The 10987-nt window shown below is 33.4% G+C and overlaps 1 protein-coding gene across 2 annotated transcripts; it reads right to left on the bottom strand.

Moving 5' to 3' along the window:
• Positions 1–394: 394 nt before the first annotated feature.
• LOC108467533 (protein PLASTID MOVEMENT IMPAIRED 15-like) lies at positions 395–3151 on the bottom strand. 2 transcript variants are annotated; one of them, XM_017768191.2, is made up of 3 exons: positions 2877–3151; positions 2537–2670; positions 395–2402 (listed from the first exon to the last, which is right to left on the bottom strand). In XM_017768191.2, exons 2-3 carry the CDS (start codon positions 2660–2662, stop codon positions 699–701), a joined length of 1830 nt encoding a protein of 609 aa, XP_017623680.1. In that variant the 5' UTR covers positions 2663–2670; positions 2877–3151; the 3' UTR covers positions 395–698. The 2 variants fall into 2 exon arrangements, with proteins under 2 accessions (XP_017623680.1, XP_017623672.1); XM_017768183.2 differs by having other exon boundaries at positions 395–2405.
• Positions 3152–10987: the final 7836 nt, after the last annotated feature.

The raw sequence follows: 10987 nt of genomic DNA on the forward strand, positions 1-10987 counted from the left end.
GCTGATAGGTAGGGGTGTACTATGTATCAAACAATATTTTAGGTGTGTGTTTAATGAAATCTAGTTCCCTTCTCGATAAAAAAAAAGTATATTTCAAGAGATAAATCGAGAATTAAGTCATAAACAAAGCCTAAAAAACATGGAGCATACATGCTTGAGATTATTGTGGTTTCAAGTAAACTCTTTCCTCGATGTGTTCCTGATTTAGAAGCAGAGTTAATGCCAGACAAAATGTAAAAGTAGGATGATTGAGAATTAAACAAACAAAATGTAAAAGTAGGATGAATGAGAATTAAACAATCTTTTTGAAATAAATGTAGTCTGCCAATGCCATAGAAAAGCTCAAATCGTTACTCGTCTGATCTAAGCAGGAATTAAACGGAGCCATGCCACATTAAAAAGTGATTATCATATGCAAATCAAAGAACAGTATGAACAGAACATGAACATTTAATCCCATTACTTGGGATTGAACTCTTATTCCCTCTGCATTCATTTACACAACTCTTTCACATAACCTCGCCCACAATTACATTTCTTAATGCTTTAAACACTCGTATCAGATTCAAGTTTTTGTTAAAAGAAGAAACGCCATAATGAACTTTTTAAAGCAACTAGTTTTTAAGAAAACACCACTCCAACAGTCAACTGTGTTGCAATCAAATGCTTGTAATAAACACACAAGATTCACCACCAGCTTACTCATCTTTCTCAACTTTCTTGCCATTAAAGAACGTGGATAAATTTGGCGCCGCCTTTCTTTTCTTCTTAATCATGAATTCAGTTGATCCACCCTCCGATATTGCAGGCGATGTGGATTTATGGTGCTTTGCTCTTCGTGATGGGGTTGAACTGCCATTGCTTTTCATGGACCTAAGCAAAAGTGATTGCCTATTTTGTGAATCCACATTTTTGTTTGCTGGAAGTGATACGCCATGCTCCTCCTCCACTCTCAACACTCTAAGCTCTCTATGAGCTAAATCAGTTTTCATCAATATCTCTCTCTCACTAGCCTTCAAAGCTTCAATCCATGCCTGAGCTGCCGCAACCTTTTTATCCGCGATCTCTTCAGCTCCAACTGCATGTCCAGTTAAATACTCGTACTCAAATCTTGAGATTGTGACAGTGGAACTATGGTTAGATGCTGAAGCTCTAGATTGCATTGTAGCCTCTATCAGAGATCTTAACTTTTCTAGAGCTAAAGCTTCTGATGACTTAACTGCCTCAAGTTTTTGCATAGCTGCCTGCAATTTTTCCTCCGTTAAATCTATTTCAGACTCAGTTTTCTGAATTTCTGCCTTAATAGTTGCAGTGTCTTCTGTAACAAGCATCTTCTCTTTCTTTGATGCCTCTGCTTCTGCCCTTAGCTGTTCAAGTGTAAGGGAAAGGCTAGCCACAGTTGATTTAGCCTTCTCTTCAGTTGCAGCCAGTGCTTCCAACTTGGATTTGGCTCTCACCAGCTTTGAATTGAGGCTTTGAACTTTCAGATCTGCCTTTTCTTCTGTTTTCTTCAACCTTGCCGTTTCTTCTGTAACATGTTTCAGCTCATTTCTTATGATATCCATGGAGGACATATACTGAAAACTTTCATCTTTAATTAAAGCCAATTCTTTCTTAGCTGCCTCCAATTCTTTTGTGATCAACTCCAAGGAAACCGAAGGTTCCACTTCTTCAGCACTTCGGAAACTATCATCTTGTTGCTTCAAGCCATCATCAGCTTTCTGAACCACTTCCTCTTGTCCCATAACTTGCTTTAGTTCATCTTGCAAGTGATTAATATTAGACAAAGTGACACCCAATTTGGTTTCCAACTCTTTGGACTGATCAATCTCTTCAGTTACGTCCTTCATTTTCTTCTTTGTTTCCTCCATCCTAAACGAGAATTCACCGGCTTCTTTCTCTCTTTGAGCTTCAAGTTCTCCAACTTCTTTCAGAGCCTCAATCTGAGCCAATTCAACCAGCACATGTTCCTCGTTAGCTGCCTCAATTTGTTTGCTAAGTGCTTCAGCAGAGGCAGCATTTGACAACATTGTAAAGCTTGAGTCTTCAAATTCCTTCTTTGCTCTTGCTTTCTCTGCCATAACAGATGCCATATCAAGCTTAAGCTGACTCAATTCTTTTTTCACCACTTGCAGTTCTCTCATCACTTCTTCATACTGATAACTTTCAAGACTCCTGTTCTCCACATCCAACGCCTTGTTTTCAAGGTACCCGTTTTTCCTTAAAGACTCAATATCACTCATCCTTGACTTAGCCTTAAAATTTGATTCCTCAACCATAGAAGCCAGATCCCTATCTGTTCCCCTTGAACTGAAGAGCTCTGATTCTGCAGTTTTTCTACTTTCTTTGTATCTATTCTTGTCCCTTCGTGCCCTATGAAGCTGCTTTACTCTTGAAGAAGGCTTCTTAGCCACAGTTATATCCCACAAATGACAACTTTGTCAGTGATATTGAGAAACTATAAATTCCTATAATTGCATATATATATATATAAACAAAAAGGGTTCTCACAATTTCAGTGGTAACAAAATTATACCTCTGGAGAATCCTCCTGGGGTTTCTTCAATGAAGAATTTCCATCCAAAATCATCTCTCCATAAATGTTAACAGCATTTTTAACTGACCCAATTCTTCTTCCATCTTCATACCTTTTCCTCTCCATTCTTCAACCTGTTCCATTGACAAACCAAAACAAAACAAAAAAAAAAAAGTTTGAATATATCTCTATATATATATATTTATACAAAAGCCTGGAATTTCCATAAACCAAAACAAAACTACACATTGGCAAATTCCCATCAAGTATAAACATGTTTAAAAGAAATGGCAAATTGGAATAGGAACAGGAAGTTAAAAACTAAGAAAGAAGAGCATACCAGGAGATTGTAAAGTTGGAAAAGGGAGAAATGGTGGGTGAAAATAAAAGCATAAATGGAACAAGAAAAAATATTTTGGGAAGAGTTAAATTAATAGGATGGTCGTTAAGTACTAAAAGGTAAATACAAAGGAAATGGAATAAAAGATAAAACGGCAGGAAAAGAAAAGAAAGTGAATCTGAATCTTGATGATCGGCTAATAATAATATTATTATTGCATTTTGGATGCAACGCTAGTTGCTACCTGGCTCATTTTTGTTTGAGGTGCTATTGTTATTGTTATCGAAATTTTTTAAGCTAAAATTATATAAATTTAATTTGTTATTGGCAATATGATATATTAATAGATTACTATCTACATTTTAATACTAAATATTTTATATATATGATTGTACATTTTAATAATTAAATCAAAATTCACAAGTGGTTATACTTGAAGAAGAAACAAGAATAAAATTTAGGGAAAGAAAAAATAGAGCTGATAAGTTGTTGGTTTAACTGGAGGAGGTCGAGTATTTTGATGTTTTATGTTAAAGTTTTATTGTGAGTTTTTTTTTAAATTATTTTGATTTGTAGTATTTGATTGTAATTTCGGTATTCGGAATATTTTATTATAATAATTTTGTCTAAAAGGTTGGTAAAACCATAAAAAAATACTATTATTAAATATTTCTCAATTAAGTGTCCGAAAAATTATGTATTTCGAACTTTTCATATTAAATTTAATAAGTATTGAGTTTAAATTATAAAATTATTTATATATTATTGAAAATTAAATGATTAACATTATTGAAAATATTTTTAAAATAATTACACTTGTCTAGATTTATTTTTAAAATATAAAAACATAAAATTTAAATTTATAAAATATTAAAAAATTAATTAAAGCCATAAAATTTTATTATTTTAATTTCTTTTTATAATTTTAGAATGTATTTGGACAAAAATTGTCAAGATTCAAATGAACCTAAACAACTATTTATTTTAATTAATTGTGTATTTATTTTTAAAAATAATTTTAATTTCTTTTTACTTTTTGCTCGCATGACGACATTGCCACGTCAGCAATCAATTTTGGCATGGTGTTTGTTAACGATCACTTTAGCGTTACCATTAAATACTAACGATCAACATTAGTCAAATAGCCTATTTGGTCAATTTTATTAAGTTAGGGCTTAATTGAGTGCAAAACATTCAAAGATATATATATTTTTTAAATTCAAGGACTTTTAATACCATTAAGCCAAAAAAATTATTAAGATAAAATTATTGTTGTTTAATTTTGATTTAGTATATTAATTTGATAAGGATATTACTTTTTTTTCTTTTTCTAATTTCCCATAAATTTGTTTTATTCTATTGTTATGTTGTGACTGTTTAAAACTTATAAATTGATATGTTTTTTTTAACATATTTTATATATATTTGCTCTCTCAATATTCATGATTATATATATTGCATGCAAGAAAAATTGAGAATGAAAAAAATAAAATTAAAGAAACTCTATTCGATTGTAGACATTTTGAATGTTTTTTCTTTCAATTAAAACTATAAATTAAAATTTTAAAATTATCAATTAAAATATCATTAAATATTTAATGCAATTATTTGCTAATAATATCATTAAAATATCATTAAAATGTGAAGTCTGTCTCTTGGTATGCTCTCGTTTGCCTCTTGGCATGTTCTTGATTTTTTGGTTTATTATGTTCAATTTTTTTTTTATATTTTTTAGCGTTTCGCTGTGAAGGTTTCTATGGTTTTCTTTGAGTCAAATATATTGGTAGGATAGCGATCATATCAAATGGAGAGGGGTATGGATAACTTGTAACACCCTACACTCGGCTCGGTTGCCAAGCCCGAATATTAGGATATCACCCCACTGTCACACATTGCACTCATAGTAAATTGTCACATTATTCAACGTCCATTGACTATACATATAGTTCATGACACTTCAATATAGTAAATCTTCAAACCAAAACAATACCAATGAAATAGTTACGACATCCATCAAAAGTGCTAGAAAATTAAACTTATAAAATATCATGAGGACCACAATAATAATCAATCAAAGTCGAACCACATTGCCTTATCCCCACAGTTCAAAAAATAATATTAATACGACCTACGCAAATACTAAAGCCTAACCTAGATCACTTCCTTAGTATCCTCGCACCGCTCACACCTCAAAATGCTAAATATCTGCAATGGTTAGAGGGAGTGGGTGAGGTTAAATAAGCTTAGTGAATGTCAGAGTAATAACAAAATATACACAATATCAAAGGTTAAATAAGAGCATACTACAACACATTCACAACCATATTCTGACCAAGTCAAAATAACATATTCATGTTTCATTAAATCATAAAACTAGCATATACTCTTACATGCAATTACACTCAACTCACTTATATATATAATTCATTTAGCAATAATTCATCAAAACTAAACAACGTATACATGCTTTAATAACTTACAAGTCTAGCTCATATAGTCACATGCATTAACAAGTTAAATGAAAATGACCCAAATCACAATTACATATACAATTACCATGAGAACGTACTAACATTGTCATGAAACTTAAATCAACCCATTTAGCATATTATTCACAAGTTTATGCATCCATCTCGCATTATATTTGTAACACCCCTTACTCGTACCAAACGTCGAGACAGGGTTCGAGGCGTTACCGGACTTAAATATACACATTCATACAAAATCGGACCGTAAAATTTTCATTTAAATCAAATTCATCCATACATGTGCAAATTGTCCCTTATATGGGCCTACTAGGCCCAAAACATACATCGGGAGTGGTTTATGACTAAACCGAGAACTTTCGGAACCTTTTTGACACTTAGAAAATTTTCTTATTTTGGAAAGTCACACGCCCGTGTGGGTAAGCCGTGTGGTCACACACGCCCGTGTGACTTGGGACACGCCCGTGTCCTCAGCCCGTGTAACTCTGTGACTATGACGTCATCAGCAAAATTAGGTCACACGGTTACAGCACACGCCCATGTACTTAGGCCGTGTGGCGAATTAAATTCTTGAAACCAAGTGCAGACTTCACACGGCCTGGGTACACACCCATGCTCTAAGGCCGTGTCCTCCACACGGCTGAGACACACAGTCGTGTCTCTGCCCATGTGTTTACTACTGGGCATTCTGTTTTGCATTAATTAGGGTGCAGGGGACACACAGCCGGATCACACGCCCGTGGGGCAGGCGGTGTGTCATACACGGCCTAGACACATGCCCATGTGTCTAACCGTGTAGACAATTTCTAGGCTATTTTCCAAGCCATTTGCCACCTTTGAACACTCACCTACCTACATTATCTTCATGGCATGCAACATGGCACCATTAGTTACTCAAGCATTCACAGACATGGTTAATTTATAACTTGGTAGTGTCAACATATCACATACTTAAACCATTAGGCTTTCATATGGCATTCCATACCAATTTCATATCTATTCATCATTTACCACATTTATTGTCATACTCATTAATCATATTTCATACATTAAATATACATGCCATCCATCACACTCATTAACATAATCAACCACAAGCAACCAAATCAAGCATAACACATTTATATGCAAGCACAAATGATCAGGGTTACAACCCAAATAATCAATATGAGCCACCTCTCATGGTCATATGCAAAATGAATCACAATATCATCATGAGCCAACACATTTGGCTAATCAATATGTCACATAACAAAAAGACCAAGTCCCTATACATGCCATACTCAAAATGTTGAGACTAACTATACCCAATATTCAATTGATAGTGTGATCAAAAACTCCAACGTCCTCCGATCCTCGAGCTAGCTTGGCAACACTATAAAAAAAAAGAAGCAGGGTAAGCTTTAAAGCTTAGTAAGTTCACATGCAAATAATAAGAAACATAAATCATACAATTAACATAAGGCAAAGTTTCATAAATGTCATCAAGTCTCATAAGCAAAACTTTCCCATATGCATTCTTACCACATGTTCATAGCATACAAAGATCTTTAATCATGAGTTTATGTACATACCTATACCAACTTGCACATAATACTTACTTTCTCGCCTTTGACGTGTTCATTAAGATTACCCATGGAACTTATCTTTGACCTACTTGTTGAACACTTGGAATACTATCGGATACATCGAAATCTCGCACCTAAGTGCCCCATATGTAGCCAATGCTACCTTATATCACATATCACATGTTGCTCGCTTTCTAGCTACTCACTAGTCTGCTCTCATAAGCTGACGGACAGGATGTAGCTACACGGGCTGCTCACACAAGCTGTCAGGTAGAACATACAGCCACCGGTAGAACATACAAGACTAGTACCCGGAACGTCAAAATAACATATATCATGAACTCAGACCACAACTCATGAGCTCAGATCACATAGTTCTTAGTGATATTTCACATGTATCCTAAACTATTCCTAAGGTTCAAACAGGATTCTTTGATACCACATTCCTGTTGAGCTTGCTCGTAATGTAAATTTCAATATCCATAGCACCAATCACATATTCATGAAATAATCAAAGCATAATTCATAATAAAATTTAAGCATTAACACATGGTACAACATCACATTAATAATATATATACACTTACCATACATGCAATATTAAAGCATTTAGAGTATGGTACATGTTGCATAATTTGCAAATGAACTTACCTCAGTACAAAATGATAGAAACGAGCCTAATCCTCATAAACTTTGTTTTTCCCCCGATCAAGACCCGAATGACTTTTTTTTTATCTATAATGCCAAATTTAACTTGTTCAATACATACATTGTTTGAATTGGCCCATAATTTATACTTTGGTAAAGTTACCTTTCTACCCCTAACCTTTCACTTATTTACACTTTAGTCCCTAGACTCGTAAAATGAAATGCATGCATTTTCTTGGTCACCCAACCTAGCCGAACTTATATCATGCTCATATCAGCCCACATTTTCCTTTATTTCACATTTTTACTACTCATTTTTACACCTTTTACAAACAAGTCATTTTTAGGTGTTTTCACTAAAAATCACTTAGTAAAAGATGTTCATCACACATCAAACTTTCATAATCTTCCATTAATCATCAAAATACAAACATGTCACACATGGGTTGTAACATCCGAATTAGGGCCTAGTCAGAATAGTGGTTTTGAGACCACAAATCTAAAATAGAAGTAATTATTTTATGATTCTCATGAGGTCTATGATATGATTGCATACTTGTGTGAAAGTTTCATGAAGAAATTCTATTGATAAAGTGTCCAATTTGACATTTAGGACTAAATTGCAAAAGTTACAAAATGTGAGTTCTAGAAACTTTAGGCATGAAATTGCCATGGATTATTAATTAGAGGTCCTTAAATAGAAATTTTCCCAATTTCTATAATTATGGACAAAAATGGGCATGTATAGGAAAATTTTGAAAGAAAGGCCTTAAGGTCATTTTTGTAATTTGGTTAATAAAAGAATAAAAAGGGAAAAATAAGTCAAAATTGTGTTTTTTCTCCATGCCATAGTCGAAATTCTCAAGCTTTCCATAGCTAGGGTTTTTCAACTTTTCAAGGTTGAAAGAAAGTTAATCCTAACCCTGTTTTTTATGTTCTTTGCATTTTTGAAGTCCTTGAAACATGATCTATCCATTTTTAGCCATATTTTGAGCTAGGGTTCATGTATGAGATTTGACCCATGTGTGACATGTTTGTATTTTGATTTTTAATGGAAGAATATGAAAGTTTAACGCATGATAAACATCTTTTACTAAGTGGTTTTTCATGAAAACACCTAAAAAGGACCTTTTTCTAAAATTTGTAAAATAAGTGGTTAAAAATCTGATTTGAAAGAAAATGTGGGTTGATATGGGCATGTTATAAGTTCGGCTAGGCTTGGGTATCAAAGAAAATGAACACATTTTATTTTACAAGCCTAGGGACTAAGTTGTAATTATGTGAAAGTTTAAGGGCAAATTGTAATTTTGCTAAAGTGTGATTTATGGACTATTTTGAACAATATGATGATTAAATGAGCTGAATTTACTATTATAGATCAAGAAAAATAGAGTCCGGACATAGACCGGGGAAAGAACAAGATTTTGGACTAAATCAAATTAATTGTCTATATTTTGTACCGAGGTAAGTTCATGTGTAAATAATTCAATGATTTATCATGTTTGAATGTTTTATTTATGTATGAACCTTTATGTTTAATTATTATGACGAGTGTATGAATGAATTTACTGTCTATGAGTATGACATTGTGAACGAGTTCGACGAATATGCGTTATCGAGAAAATCCCGTTTGAACTTTAGGAATAATGTAGGATACAATGTGACATGTCACTAGGAACTATGTGAATATGAGCTCATAAATATATGTGTAAATGTGACTATGTGAATCTGAGTGCTAGTCTTGTACGTTCTACCGGTGGCTGGGTAGCCCAGCATGTGTTGCGGGTACCTATCAGCTTGTATAAGCAGCCGAGTAGTTATGTCCTGAATTTAAGCTTGTGTGAGCAGGCTCGTGATTAGCTCGAGAGCGAGCAATGTGTGATTGTGATATGAGGTAGCATGTGGCTACGTTTGAAGCACTATGTGCAAGTCTTCTATGTATCCAATAGTATTCCGAGTGTTCAATGGGTAAACTTGTGAGTTAATTGACAAGTAAGTCAATGAAGAGGGAATATGACAATATGATTCGAGTTGGTACAGGTATGTATGAAAACTCAGATGTATGAGCTTGATATGTGATGAATGGAACGACAGAAAAATGTGCAAGTGTACACAATCGCAACAAGTAATAAAGTGACAAGTAATGTCGAGTTATTGTACCCACAGGGAATGTAAAAAGAATTATTTATGAAATTAATTATAAAACACTTTGGTGAGGTAAAAATAATTCGGTTTTAAAAGATGTTCAAAAACTATTTAAAAACTAAGTAAATAATTAAAATAAAATAAAGGAGTTCTAATGCAAGATTTCAAATAAGATTTAATCAAGGTAACATACTTGTGTTGGATTAATTATATTCATTTAACTTAGAATAATTAAACTCATGTTTACATTGTTATGAATAAATTCACGGTAACTCGGTAATTGGCTAACTTCTAAACATACTCATACAAAAATCCATTCAGCTCTTGACATATCCCTATGTCAATTCAATCGACTAAACAGATTCTAATAAGCAAACATGTTATTGCACATACATACTCACTAAATTGAATTAATCTTTTGCATATCCCTATGTCAATTCAAACAATTAATTAAATCTAAAAAGTATATAAAAGACTATGTGAGGTAACAAGGCATCCCTACCTTGAAATAGTTTAATCACAATAATCTTGCAAGTTATGCTAGGCAATAATAATATCGCCAGATACATTGCTAATTTAACTTTCAGCTACCTTAGAAGAATAAACATGCACTGATTAAGTATTGTGTCAATTAATTATAATTTCAATCCGTTTAAATAATTAATTCATTAGTTATTTAACAATTATATTGCAAAAATAACTTAGGCATGATTTTACTTAACCAAGCAATATTTACTGAGGCCTATAACAGCAAAAACATCATTTTAACAATTCAAGTAGGCAGAATATAATCAACCCAACACAAACTTAATTTTAAGCTAAATTTATTTAAATAACCATTTCAATAGCATAAATATTCATAAACATGTTCGTCAAACAAAAATTAAAGAGATAGGGAACAAGAAGCAAATCTGGTGTTTCTCTGTGGCTTGACTAGTTGCTCTGTTCTTCGTTCTTCGTTGCCCTCAGCTATCAAGGTGGCTTATGAACACCTAATTGCTACTCCAAAATGGATGATGAGAGCCTCTTTCCCAAGGTAAGAAATCGACACTTGAACAATAAGGGAAATGGGATGGAAAAAGTGAGAGAAAAGTGAGAAAGGAGAAGAGAGAATGAGAGAATGTTGTGGAATGAGGGATGGTTTGAATGATCAGCAAGGGGTGGCTTTTATAGATGATTGTGGCTGCTAAAAATATAAAATTCCAGCAGCCAAAGAGCCCCCCTATGGCCGGCCATCTACTTGGCAAGAGTTGAGACTTTCAAC

This window comes from Gossypium arboreum, chromosome 7 (genome assembly GCF_025698485.1).
Source record: "Gossypium arboreum isolate Shixiya-1 chromosome 7, ASM2569848v2, whole genome shotgun sequence".
Lineage (NCBI taxonomy): Eukaryota > Viridiplantae > Streptophyta > Magnoliopsida > Malvales > Malvaceae > Gossypium > Gossypium arboreum.